General features: G+C 40.9%; 1 protein-coding gene across 1 annotated transcript; it reads right to left on the reverse strand.

Annotated features, from left to right (window-relative positions):
* Positions 1–1175: 1175 nt before the first annotated feature.
* LOC141765217 (lumican) lies at positions 1176–9410 on the reverse strand. Its single transcript, XM_074631294.1, has 5 exons — positions 9117–9410; positions 6592–6923; positions 6072–6396; positions 4307–4624; positions 1176–3064 (listed from the first exon to the last, which is right to left on the reverse strand). The coding sequence occupies exons 1-5, from the start codon at positions 9196–9198 to the stop codon at positions 2913–2915; spliced, it is 1209 nt and encodes a 402-aa protein (XP_074487395.1). The 5' UTR covers positions 9199–9410; the 3' UTR covers positions 1176–2912.
* Positions 9411–14771: the final 5361 nt, after the last annotated feature.

A 14771-nucleotide genomic window follows, 5' to 3' on the forward strand; every position in this document is an offset into this window, starting at 1 on the left:
TTGAGGCGAGAAATAGTCATTACAGAAACAGAATATTGGTCCATATTTGATCAGCGCTGCCTAGTTTGACCGTTTGGTCGGAGTTCGCGAGTGATTGACAGCCGGCTCTCATAGACAGCAGCTGGACAGCAGACCTCAGATCAGCTCTGACTGCTTATTTTCCTCCGGTATGTGAAATCTTGCAGATGCTGTTAGGAGCACCGGAGGACACAGAGGCACATGATTTTTTTCAGGTTACCTGTCTCATGTACTACTGTCACGATATAACGACCGTTTTATAAAAATAACTTTTTTTAAATCATATTTGCGCCAATCTCGCCTACTTCAGCTTTAAGTGGTCACAAGTAGGCATCGCTTTGTTTTGCAGTAATGGCACAAAATTTAAAAAAAAGCTGTGAACCTCTGTTTTAGAAAACAAACAGGTCACCTATATAGAATTTTAGTTTAGCCTTATATTATATATAATAAAACATAATATTTCATAACTTTATCCTGTAATTACATATCTTATAATTCTGACTTTTCATTCTATAATTATGAGGAAACTGTCTCAGAGTTATATAACCTTTATCTTGTAATGACGGGAAAATGATACCACAATTATGAGATCTTTATCTCGTTATTATTAGGAAGTTGTTTCACAAGTTAAGTCATTATGAGAAAAGTGACTCCACCTCACTGCTACTTCCTTCTTGGCTTGTGGCATTAAGAGGAAATGTAGATGGTGTTATGATTAGTGTGCCAACATTGTGCAGGCATTATATAACTCACTGGGGTTTTCTAGACAAAAGCACAGCACACACACTTGCTACTATCTTTTTTAAGGTTTCAAATCAAACTCCCATACACGTCAGCACTGAATGTGATCGACATAATCTTATCTAATTTAGTTTGACAAAAGAAATACATAATTTCTGTTAGTGAAGCTACTAATTTTGACTTTGATTTCAGACTCGGCAGTCTTTATCAATATTTTTGTGACAGAGAGCTATGTGTGTCTCTACACAGTACAGGAGCTCCTCAGTCGTCCAACACTATAAACTGTGAGATGACATCATGACACAACGCAGGCTTGAAAAACAAAGTGCAGAAATGTTACACACAAATGGAAGTCAACCCAAATCCTTTAATGCACCATTAAAGGCCAAATGTCAAGGTAATAAACAGTACAGTACTGAAATATGTGCTGTTGCCAGACAGGTCTCTGTCCCTGCTGTATTTGCTCCATCCATTATCTGAATTTAACTCTGACCATATTTAACTTTTCTGGCTTCTTTCTACACTGCGTATACCCACTTGTTTATATTTTACATAATGTAGCTACTGTATAGAGATGTGAGATTGCATCCCTTACTATATTACCTCATTGGTTTATTGTCCATTCTTTGAATTCATTCTTTTTTTGGTTTGTTTTTCTTTTACATATATCTATATGTACTTTGGTACCGTTTGCACTGGTTAGATGCTAAACTGCATTCCACTGGTAGGCTACTTACTGTAGGCAATAAAGTTGATTCTAACATCATCTATTGTAAATCTATCTAATCTAATGGTATCATTTCTAAGAAGAAGAAGAAGATAATCTCTCTTTAAGAGGTTGGTAACATGTGTCATATATTCTTGTTTTTGATTATAAATATTTACTAAATTGTATGATTAATATAGTTCATAAAAACAAGGGTGTAATATGAATCACTATTGTCTATAGATTGCTTTTATTTCAGGTATTGACAATTTAAAGCTGTGGTCGGCAACATTGGAGAAACCAGCAAGAGTACGCTACATTTTGAAACTACAACTCAGTGTTGCCAACTCTTTTCCAATAAAAGTAGCCAGCAGCCCCAAAAGTCCTTAAATCTAGAGAGAAAGTTGCCAAGTTGGCAACATTGACAGTCCGTCCTTTCTCCAAAGCCACTCACACAATTATCATAATGAAAGTTAACAATGAACATGGCTATTGTTAGCACTTACAGCTGTCAAGCTCGCTGCTTGTGGAAGACTCTGGTGATGTGGAATGAGTATACGAGCAGACTGCGATGAGGCAGCCCGTTCAATCATTTCATTCGGGCCTAATGAAATGATTGGACGGGCTTATTACAGTCCTGCGACAGCCACAGACACCATTTTTCTTTTTTTTGTCAGAGCATTTGATTTATTGATTGCTTTCCAGATGTAAAGAGAATTTCAACAAATACAGAATAGCGTTAAGTATTGCATTAAACAATATTATATTATCATATTTTTCTGTTAGTTGTGCAAACCAAATTTCACGTTTTAGGATCATGCACATCTGCTTTCAAATCAGAGTTACAATATTTAGCAAGAAGAAGTTTAGAGAAAGTGAAGTTTTATATTCCATGTGTGGATTGGTGTGGCTGTGTAACACTGTCCAGCTAACTGAGTCAGATTCTCTCAGGGGAAAGCTACTGAATTTTGCCATTCACACATCTTTCCCTTTTCCCCAAACACAGCTCAGTTTAAACAGAGCACATTATTGTGGACAGTCAGAAATGAGAGGGTTTGTCACAGTTCCTATTCGGTAATAACACACAGATGTACAACGCTGCTGATGCACAACTTGGAAAAGAGGAATGAGAGCGAGAGAGAGGAACCCATGGGAATGCACTGCTGGTATGAGAAATGTTTTGATCAGGACTTTTGGCTTTATGATAAAATAACACTGGTTTACTGTAAAGTTCAAGCTTTGGCATCTTTTGAAGGTCAGTTTCCCTTCAGTGCCTGGGTGTGTATCTACATGTTGGAAACATAATGAATCAAAGTCTTCTTTTCTGGTTTATAGCTGTAAGGCTGAGTTATTTGACTTCATAAGTGACCAGTTGGCTAACGACGAAACAAAAATCTTAAACTGAGTCACGTTTTTTCCCTAATTTGTTGCATGTTCAGAGGGTGGATCAGATGTAAATACTTTCAAGCACTCGCAGGCAGAAGACCCAGTCGGACGGCAGCTGTTGGTAGGACATCTTGTTTCCATCCAAACGTAGGATCTTCATCCTGGAGTAGGACAGAGGTCCCACCTCTCTGCAGAAACTGGTCACGTTGAACTCTGTAGTGAACAGACAGGAAGTTTTAAACATGCACAGAATATCATTATTCACCAGAGTGACAGCCATCTGCCGATTGCCGACTTGTCAAAGCACTGGCGCTTTGATTTCACATCATGTACCATGTTCTGTTCATTATATATGGAAATGATTAAGATGAAGCGCTTCATTATGACATTTTCTTTATCAAAGAGGGTCTGTACAGTCTGTAAATGTCCCATTCTTCTCACAGAGTCTGTGTTTCCTGTGTTGCAGGTGCTGTGGTGTGAATACGGAGGATGAGGAAAACCACAACGCCCTCGTTTGCTTTCTCACTTCATTTCAGTAGTAGAGCCTCCGTCGGCCCAGACTGTAGACTTTGGCAGACGAGATCCGCGGTAGCTGTCATGCTGCTATAGCTAGACGATGAGGTGTGTGTTGTTGTGAAAGTGGTTTGCCGTCTGTCTGTCCCGTTGGTACACAGCCCCTTTTGTCAGCTGCTGCACAGATCGAGAAAACACTTTCACTTCGCCAGAGCCAAAATTGCACGCCAGGTCATTGCTGCCGGATGGTCATGTGAGTCAAAATGGCTACGAGTCTGCTGCAATGTTATTAGAAACCTATCGGCCAAAAAAGGCCATAGTGAGGGGAAGCAGACAGAGAGAGAGGAAAGAGGAGACCATGAAGAGAGGAACAGCATGTGCTTCTGGCTCATCTGGCACTCTTACCTCTGAATCCATCACAGATGTTTTCATACCACTCTCCTCTCCTCTCTTCGTTGCTATCCTACTTTCCCCTCACCCAACCGCCCCATATTCCCTCTCCTCTCCTCCACCCTCTTCTTCTCTTTCCATGTCTCCGATGTCCCTCCCCTGCCTTCATTCTCTCTCTTCTTCCATCTCGGACTCGCCTCGCCTGCTAGCTGCCCTGCCCCAGCCCCTCCCGTGTCTGTAGGCTATGCAGTGATGAGGGCCGGCTGTGTTCGGGGTTTCTTTACAGTTCCTGTCACATTTTCCACGTTTCTTCTTCTCCCTCACAACATGGTTTAGGAGGTATCAAACCTCCCCAAGCGGTCGGCCACATAACTCAGTTGGACTTTATGTTGCTGTCACAAGAAGCGAGTGTATTGTTGAATTGTAAAATGTAGGAATGTGCGCACATGTGTGGGAAATTAACATTTCACAGGCATGAAGTCAGCGACACCGTTACACTCACAGCGTGACTGCATTTTGTGTCTGTGTGCATGTTTTCTTTGTGCACCTCACCTTGTATTTCATTGGCCTCCAGGTAGAGATACTGCAGGGTGCTTGGGACGGTGGGAATGGTTGTAAGTTTGTTATAAGAAAGGTCTAGTTCCACCAAGCTGGAGGAGTTGAAGACCTGCAGGTGCACGCCGCCGCTCTGCAGACCGCAGTGACTTAGACGAAGGAACTTAAGGTTGAGAAATCCCGAAAAACTGTCTTCATCCAGCTCAGAGAAACTGTTGTTGGACAGATAGAGCTGCTGGACAGAAGGGGGTAAATTCCTGGGGACAGATGAGAACAAATTGCCACTGATGTCGAGCTGGTTCAGACTGACCAGACCTGCAAGATGAGGGGAAGACACACACACACACACACACTATATATATATTAATACTGACAAATTTGTATGACATATAGAATGAGTGTAAACATTGTCAGTGTTAAAGGACCAGGGTGTAGGATTTAGTGGTATCTAGTGGTGTGGTTGCAGATTGCAACCAACTGAATACCCCTCTGCTCACTCCTCCCTTTCCAAGCGTGCAGAGAACCTCAGGTGGCCTTCAGGTAACGGATAGGTGTGGACTTGATTCACATGACTTGGACTCGAGTCAGACTCAAGTCACAAATTTGATGACATTAGACTCGCCTTGACGAAATAAGAAAGACTCGCAACTCAACTTGGACTTTAACAACAATGACTTGTGACTTCACTTCCTTTTGACTTGAAAGTACTTAATACCTTCTTCAAGGTAGACAATCAACTGCCTGGTACCGGAGGTTGTCAATCTTGACTTGGGACTTGAGTGCAAAGACTTGAGACTTACTGTACTTGTGATTTGTAAAATAATGACTTGGTTCCACCTCTGGTAGAAACGTGAAAGGCTCTCTCTAGAGCCAGTGTTTGGTTTCCGTTCTGGGCTACTGTAGAAACATGGCGGAGCAACATGGCGGACTCCGTGAAGAGGACCCGCTCCCTATGTAGATATGAAGGGCTCATTCTTAGCTAACAAAAACACAACTATTCTTAGTTTCAGGTGATTATACACTAATGAAAACATAGTTATGAATATTATATTCCATTTCTGCCCCCTAAATCCTACACACTGGTCCTTTAAATACCAGTAATATTCAGCATTAATGAGTGTAGTCAGACTGTTCAGAGCAGTCTCAGGACCGAACATCAGGATGTGTGACGTACAGTAGGCCTAATCACATGGCAAATGTTTTTAAAACTGTTATCTCAACACGTATAGTAAGAGTTTCAGGTACACCAAACAGGCTCATGTTACTTGCAGTAGCAATCATTGATACATCACAATGTACCATTTTCATTGAAATAGTAGTACTGACTACTGTCCACGCAGCATACTGAGCTTAAGCTTTGCCTTGAAGAAAAGTTATTCTTTACAGTCGTATAATATTGTTTTATTTGCTTAGTTTTCTTTTGTAGACCTGTTTTACATTTTGGAATTATCAAATTATATTCTGGACAATATGTGAGATGTTATGATGCATTACATATTTGCTGAGAGACATGCAATCAAATCACTGTTGAATTAAACAACCCCTTGACTCCAACCACCCTAATAACTACTAATGTAAAATGGACACTAGCCAGCAACAAAAGGAAAAACTTATAAAACCACCCCTTTCCAAATATAATGTTTGTCTAATGTGTTTGTTTTTTTTTGCATGATGTGAACAGGTACACAAGAGCAGGACTCTCAATTTCCACCCCACAGTAGATTCTGTATGAATAAAGAAAGGAAATGACACATTGCACTACCGTTGAGGTCTCCCTCTGGGATGGTTTGCAGTCGGTTTCCCTGCAGCAGCAGCAGCGTCAGGTTGTGCAGGTTCCTGAAAGCTCCTGGGCTGATGCTGCTGATCTGGTTGTGGGCCAGTCGCAGCTGCTTGAGTCCAGCCGGTAGAGCGCTGGGCACTGATGTCAGGTGGTTGTGGTTGGCAAACAAGTAACACAGCTGGATCTGGTTCTGCAGCTCGACCTGGTCCAGATGGTCGCTCTGCAGCTGGTTGTGGTCCAGGATGAGCCAGCGTAGATCAGTAATGTTGGTCAGGACAGAGGAGGACAGGGACGAGATGTTGTTGCCCTGCATGGGAACAAAAGAAAGAAGGATTTTGACTTTTCACACTTTACAGTTAAAACATATACAGTATGGTGCAGTGAAGGTCAGCCACTGTGGGAAGTGTACACTGTGAGCAGGAAATAAAAAACCACGGTGGGTTAGTGGCAGACCATTGTAAAGACAACACATGCTCAGTGCCCGTGTCAGTGTTTGTCCTACCTGTAGAAACAGGTACCGAGTTGTGTCCGGCAGGCGGTCAGGGATGTCCGCCAGGCCTCTGTGGTCGCAGTAGAGCGCCGTGGGCCACTGGATGGGGCAGTCGCACTGCTGAGGGCAGGTCTGGGGGTTGTTGGCCCGGAGCCAGGCTCGGTCAATCCGCCCCTGCAGGCTCACCACACTGGGCTCACCCAGCAGGCGATTAATCCACAGAGGAACACCTCCGTAGTCCATGTCAGCCAGTGTTGTGGCTGAGGCAGAGTCAAAAACACACAGCAGCACCAACACGGCACAGCACCGGAGAGCCATAGAGACAGCTGGTGAGATATGTGCTTCTGCAAATCAAACATCAAGACAAGGTCTTAAGTAAAGACAGATTTCACACGTCAAAGTCAATTTACTAGTCATGATGAGCAGTTTTATAAGAATGTAAAAGTTGTATGATGTCTGTGGGGGCTTTATCAAGTCTAAAATATGACTTAAAGCTAGGGTTGGTAAAGGTTTTAGAAACAATGACGGAATGATTGTGGGGGAGTGGCTTTGGACGGAGGCTTGAAGCAACGGACAGTCGGTGTTGCCGACTTGGCAACTTTGGCCTTTTCACACTTAGTCAGTATTTTTCGTCTGAATTTATCTCACTTTTAAAAATAAATAGAACCTCACGTTGTGTCAATCACGTTTACACGCCGGCTCTGAAACTTTCGTCCGTCATTATAGTTTTCGGAAAAGGTTCGATTTTCTGTACATACAGAGATGCAGAATTTAAAGACAGATTATGACAGGTGATTGTAGAACAGATTGGAATCTGGGATTGTCGCAAAACAAAGGATGTGTGAAAGATTAGACAGTAGTGATTGTGCTCTGTGCAGTTTAACGATAGCTTCTTGCTAATGTCATTCACTCATTAACCCCGTTTTGGACTAGCGTTATCCATTGCACTCAAACCTGCAGACCTTTCCTCACTAGATTTAGGGACTTTTGGGGCCAATGTTGCTGGCTACTTTCATTGGAAAAGAGTTGGCAACACTGGACTGGGTTTCTCAGGTTGGATAATATTTAAAATGTATCGTACTCTTGCTGGTTTCTTCAATGTTGCTGACCCCAGCTTTAAATTGACAATACCTGAAATTAAAGCAATCTAGAGACCACATTGATTCATATTACACCCTTGTTTTTATTAACTATATTAATCATACAATTTCGTAAATATTTATAATCGAAAACAAGAATATTTGACAAATGTTACCAACCTTTTAAGGGGAGATTATCTGCTGGATATATCTTCTTCTTCTTTGTTTTGTTTTAGTTTTTGGTAGCAAAACATCTTTGGGAAGACTTACAATAGATTATGCTGGAATCAACTTTATTGCCATAATGCCTACAGTAAGTAAAGGAATAGAGTTGGCAACACTGGGCTCAGTTTTTCGGTTGGATCATTTTTAAATATCTAGTGTACTCTTGCTAGTTTCTCAAGATCACCGACTCTGCTCTAAGTGACATCACTCAGGTGTCTTGGCTTGGGCAAGGGGACAACACATTTGTATGCAGCATCAGTTTTGACCTTTCATTATAAGGCATGGCCCAAATGGTCGATCTGTCTGACAGTCAGTCGATCCACTATTTTGATCTTGACTGAAATATTTCAACAACTGCTGGATTGTTGTGAAAATGTGTGCAGGCATTCATGTTTCACAAATGAATCCAAATGACCTTAGTGATCCCATGACTTTACTTCTAGTGCCACCAGCCGGTCAAAGTTTTCACTTGTCCAGCAAAATATCTTGAAATTGATGAATTGTCATGAAATTTAGTGTAGATATTTATGTGTACCTCAGGAAGAATTGTAATGACTTTAGTGACATATTTTTTAGACTCCATCTCTTGCAAGTCCCCCACCTTGACGTGCAATACTACTACCTTACTGGAGTGTACCTTTAAGAAATGATGCAACCCGTGGGCTTTGAAAATCAAGACGAAAAATAGTTTAAGTGTGAGATCAAACTAGGTCACCATTTATTTTTTATAGCAGCTTCTCTCTATGACGTGTTACAGCATTAGAATTAGCCGATATTAATGGAAATAGCATGGCACTGTTAGAAATGCAGCAGAAGTTGAAATGGCTGCTTTTGCACACACACTTAAAACTTTTTCAGTATGAGAGGGAAGAATAAAAAATTTTCCCTGCATGCAAAGCTGTAAATGATTATACCACAAAGTTGCTATCCACACAAGCACACACAGACTCTCAGTTACAATATGACACAGTGGTTAGTGAGAAAGGTTTGCATCATCAAGAAGTTTGACTTTATCAGCATGTTTGCAATGTTGCATTCCACCTTTCTTACCTTCAGCACCACCTTACAGTAATGCTGAAAAGGTTTCCAAGACATCGTTATGTAATTGTGCCTCATCAAACCAACCGTAATCAACCACAGAATGCGGATTTGAACATTTCCAGTTTTGCCTGGTCTTGCAGAGAAGAGAGGAAATAGAAGCAGACGAGAAACCAACAACAGACTGACACTTACCTGTATGATCAGAACGAAGACACGTTGTCCTAAATTCCCAATGAAACCCTCGGGAGCTGCATGGAACTATGTGTGTGTTCATGCGTCTGAAGGTGTGTGTGTGTGTGTTTTCAAGCTACCGGCGATGTTTACCGACTGTCTGATACATTCCTCTTCTTCAAAAAACGCTGCCCACATCCGAGACCCCAGACCTCCTACATAATCTTCCCTAACTCATTTCTTCCTTCTCCTTACTGTCAGCCCGTGGTAACGGTTGAACCCACAACATTTGGTGGCAACATGTTTGCTTGTACCATGGAGAGAAAATACACAGAAAGAGACTGACGAGAACTGCTGAAGAGGGAAATGAAGAGAAAAGAAATCAAATGATGGCAACTGGGTTTAGATTCTGATGGTGCAGAGCTTTCAGTGAATATGAGAATATTTTGATCAGCATTCAAGTATCTTGCGTACACGTGCGAATGTGTGTGTGTGTCTGTGTGATTGGGTCTACAGTATGTGTTCTGCCTGGAGACATTCAAGCCACAAAGTACCTGGGGAGCCAAGGAGACCATTCTCTCTGTGTGCCTCTGTGTCCATCTGTATGTGTTTCACTGCAAATACTGTATGAGGGGAGCACTGTGAGAAAAGAGGCTCGGTGGAGAACAAGAGGGGAAAAGTGAGGATAATATTTCCCCGATCAGAGAATGGAAAGAGCTCCCTCTAGGAGAAACCCATGGAATCACACCCACAATGGAGCCATAAAACCAAAGAGCCAATAAAATATAATAACATGTTTATTTTTTATTGTAAATGCCACATCCACTCTTTCTGTGCGTGTGGTATATGTTACTGCATCAGTTCCAATGTTATGTTTACATACAGTTTATGAATATGTAGGCAATCGAGAACAATACAAAAGATTACTGTATGTATGTGTAGTTCAGTTCAAACTCTACAACTGACAGATTAAACACCAACAAAAAAAAACATGACTTGGGCACAGAAGCTTTGAGCTAAATGCTAAAATCAGCATGTTAACATGGTCACATGGACAATGCTAACACGCTGATGCTAAATAAGAGATAATGTACAGCGAGCCGGTCACTGTTGTGGAATAAACCTGCACACAACAATGACCAACTCGCTGTGCATTATCCCATTTATTACATGGCTATTTACTTAAGAACTCAATATTTTTTACACAAAAATGGTCATCCTGGCTCTGAGATCAGAACTGTGCCCATAGCAACAATCTGTTATAAAGAAATAACCGACCGTAGAATGTCATGATTGACCAATCAGAATCGATTATTCAACAAAGTCGTGTAATAAGCAGGTATAGTTTGCATTAGTGGTCAACCTCAAGGTCTGAGAAGTGAAGCCAATGCTGAAGTGCCTTAAACTTGCATTCTTTCTAATAGCTAGCAGGGGGCGACTCCTCTGGTTGCAGAAAGAAGTCCAATCGTATAGAAGTCTATGAGAAAATGACCCTACTTCTGACTTGATTTATTACCTCAGTAAACATTGTAAACATGAGTTTATGGTCTCAATCGCTAGTTTCAAGTCTTCTTCAATACAGCATGATGTTCATTTAGTAAATTATGGTCCCATTTAGAGTCAAATAGACCATAAAGCAGGGTATGCTTTAGGGCGTGGCTATCTTGTGGTTGACAGGTCGCTACCACGGCGTTGTCCAAGTTTTCGTCTTACAACTTTAACACAGTGTGTTTTCAGTTCATGAAAGTTAATTGTAACATTTTGGGTCGCCTAAAAATGTCTTATTCAGCGTTCGGTTATACTTAGCGCTACCCTCTCGTGTCACTTCTGGTTGCAAAATACCGAGATGGCGACGGCCAAAACGCCGAACTCAAAGCTTCAAAACAGCAGTCCACAAACCAATGGGTGACGTCACGGTGACTACGTCCACTTATCATATACAGTCTATGGTTTGCGGGCCAACATTTAACACTAAACGCAATTTACAGACGATGTCATGTTATGTAGTTTTGCAGGTATTGTTCATGAATAACTTGTCCATGTATTAGACAAATTAGAATTTTTATCAGGTGATGGTGTTAAATGAAAAGTTAAGGGATCACAGAAGTTATAACAATTCATCATGATGGGGACATGAATGTTTGTACCAAATTTAATGGCAATCCATTCAACAGTTGTTGAGATATTTCAGTCTGGACCAAAGTGATGAACAGACATTGATTGCATGCCACTAGCGTCCGAAAACAATTGCCGGTTGTTGGGCTTAATTATATCGCCCAACCCTACCGGGCAGCAGAGTCCTGCGGTGTGTTTGGCTAACAGAACTACACACTCAGCGGTATCGTCAGTTTCTGTTCAGAGGAAGCGTTAAACAGTCAACATGACGCGTTACATAATGAACTGCAGTTTAGCTGCAAGGAGCCGGTGCAGACAGCTGCATAGATTAAATTGAGAACATGTATGTTGTGTGAGACATGCGAGTGAGACACGTCTGATATGCTTGCGGTCTAGACGGAGGGCAATTGTGGTTTGTGGTCATTCAATCAAACATTACAGCAGTGGTCGTTGCAGACACACCTAGTTGTAAATGATTCTTGAGCGAAGGTGTCTGGGAACATGAGCGAGAGCTGGTACACAGTGTGTCAACAGCCGGCTGGCTGCTCCTCACCATCCGGCACACTGTGTGCTCTGCTACACGTCTCCGTCTGGTTTTCTCATAAACAGGAGAAGGAAATGGAAAAAAGGCCTCCTTCCATCCTCTGCTGGCCCTGATCCCTCTGCTCCAGAATTACACCGTTCACTGAAACGTTACAGGCCCTGCACATAAATATTCAGCTCACTCACACATCAAGTCAGGGCTAACTGGAATTCATGTTTATGCTTCATGAATATTCAGGTTCATGAAGCATCATATTTTCCCCTGCTAATTAAAGCTGAAGGTGAGATTGGAGCAAATGATTAAAAAAAAGTTATTTTTAAAAAACAGTCGCTATATCGTGATTGTAATTAATCAAACAGCTAACCTGAAAAAAAATCATGTGCCTCTGTGTCCTCCGGTGCTCCTAACGGCATCTGCAAGATTTCACAGACCGGAGGAAAACAAGCAATAAGAGCTGATCTGAGGTCTGCTGTCCATCTGCTGTCTATGAGAGCCGGCTGTCAATCACTCGCAAACTCTGACCAAACGGTCAAACTAGGCAGCGCTGATCAAATATGAATCAATATTATGTTACTTTAATGCCTATTTCTCACCTCAAATGTTTTCAGAATCATCTTGTAGTGCACGGTTTAGCTGTAAAATCAGAAAGTTTGTGACGTAGCCGCCATTGTGAAATCTGGTGAAGGAACGACAAGTTCTGGTCACATGACCGGAGCACAGCCAATAGGAACGCTCTCTCAATGAAATGCCCTGTGATTGGTCAAAGTATCCCGTCACGGGCTAGATTTTCTAAAGCCTGAAAACAGAGCCATGAGGAGGTGCAGAAGTCTAGTTATCTCTCAGAACACTTGAATTACAATATGCTGCAAGGTTATTATGGAATTTTTGCCCAATGATGCCAAACATATACTGCAGCTTTAATGACACGTAACACAGTTTCTTCTCATCCAATGTGTGCTGGGATAAGATCCAAACTCCTAAATCTGCACAGGATAAGTGGGCAGAGAAATTGGATGGATGGGTGGATATATAGAAATTCTCAACAAATGAAAGCTGAGGAAGAAGAAGGATGAGCTAAATGCTAAATTGAAACAAAAGATGGTGCTGTAACACAACAATGAAGTTTTTGATGGGGGCCCTAGAAAGGTGAAAGAAAAGTAAGCCACAACTTGTCCACATCTAAAACCCAAGAGCACAAACTAGACACAAAGCCTACAGGATAAAACAAATTCCAAGAAGGAAATATGTTAATGCTTACGTTCAAATTAAGAATTGAATCTACAAAATACAAATCTATATCTACACATACAATGTTTCAATATAGTATTTGAGGCCAAATAAAGACATTAAGCAAACATATGTCTAAATATGTTTTAAGTAAAAACATGTGGGCTTGGTTTAGGATCTTCAAATTTAACAAAAATCTTCCTGCCCATTACAACATCCAGCTGCCACATACGGATTGCAAATACAATAGATCAGCTTTCACCTACTGATTAGTACAGTACAGATATCTCTAATTCAAGGGATTGTAATTTTTAAATCTATGGCACAAGAAAGAAACACCCAAGAACTAGAATGGCACTTGGAGAGCGCAGACCTCCACCCCCCTCTCCGTGCAGCCTGCGCCATCATCCACGTGTATTTTTGTTTATAATGACATCGGCTGTACGTAGCGGAGCATCGTAAAACACTTCATTCAAACTGGACGGAAACAAAATAAAACTCACCTAAACTGTTGTTGTTACTCTTTCCAACAATCACCAAGTGTGCTTTGGTCAAACTCAACTGTAATTTCACAGAGTTTAATATGAAAAAACGCCGAATCTACAGTTGTTCCATCCCCTGATCAAATTATTTTCATTACTGTTCAACTAGTCTGTGTAATGGAAGGTTATTTGGCGTTGATACAAAAGTATCCCACCCAACCCCGCACTCCCCTAATAATAGCCCCAAATTTCAAATACAGCAATAAAACAGTCTTTTTTATCATTATCATCACTGATGGTATGTAAAAGAAGAGCTAGTCCAAGCTGATCATGTGGTCTTAACCCACATCTTTGCTATAATGCATGGAAATTAAATGAAGGAAAATCTGTATCATTATGAAATCATAGAAAATACAAAAGAAGCAACAACAAAATAGAGTTCATTTTATCACATATCATCATTAATGTCATCCATTATTGCTGGCATCATAGAGAGAGCCCCATGTTAAGCTAAATATGTATTAAAAGGTACAGTAGCAACTTGTGTAATATCCAATGTGACGGTAACAGTTACACGAAACACATTCATTGCTACAAACACCAACATTAACATGACGTCAACTCTGGTGTACCTTCTGAGAAAAAGTAATACAACACAATACAAAGATTCATCAATCTGTTAAAGTAATTATTATTGGTTTATGATTTCTTGTTAATGAGTCATCATCTTTTCACATTAATTACATTTCCCATAGCAGACATTGCCCTCAGGTGGTTTCCTGTTAGAGAGCTGGCAGGTAGAGCATATCCTCAAACCGTTTGACAGAAATTATAAGGGCACGCCTAAAGCTGTTCCCTGAAAACCACAAATACTCTATAATCTTCTAAAGTTTCATGTTTTCACCTGCACTGCATAGTGTAAGGGTAAGTCTTGCCTTTGTTTGGCTATGTGTCTGAAGATATTTTGAGGAAATGCTGGTCATGGGAAATATTATTAATAATTATAGAGGCCACATGTCCAATGTGCCAACAAATGCGGTTTAGAAGAAGACTGTTAGCTCGTAAACATGGATGTACTGTAAACAATGCTGGATTTGAAATACTTTTTAAAATCCACTTTGCAAATGTTTAAATGCATTCAACACCTTTGTTAAGGTGTGTAACACTGAATATCAGCATGAGTTTTGTGTATTTTAAAGAAAACTCAACAGGGTAACTTTACGTTAAGTTCAACCTTAACCTTAGAAATAACAATTGACAAAACAGTCTTATGTTGAGGTCAGTGGGTAAACCTCCGGTTCTGAAAAG

The sequence above is a fragment of the Sebastes fasciatus genome, chromosome 1 (assembly GCF_043250625.1).
Source record: "Sebastes fasciatus isolate fSebFas1 chromosome 1, fSebFas1.pri, whole genome shotgun sequence".
In the NCBI taxonomy this organism is placed as follows: domain Eukaryota; kingdom Metazoa; phylum Chordata; class Actinopteri; order Perciformes; family Sebastidae; genus Sebastes; species Sebastes fasciatus.

What these genes read in the sequence shown, in the direction of transcription:
- LOC141765217 (XM_074631294.1), bottom strand. Translation starts at nt 9,198, where the DNA reads ATGAACACACACATAGTTCCATGCAGCTCCCGAGGGTTTCATTGGGAA. An exon ending in CTCGGTACCTGTTTCTACAG is followed by an intron (nt 6,397 to 6,591) that starts GTAGGACAAACA and finishes GTTCCCATGCAG; the next exon opens with GGCAACAACATCTCGTCCCT. An exon ending in CCCAGAGGGAGACCTCAACG is followed by an intron (nt 4,625 to 6,071) that starts GTAGTGCAATGT and finishes CTCATCTTGCAG; the next exon opens with GTCTGGTCAGTCTGAACCAG.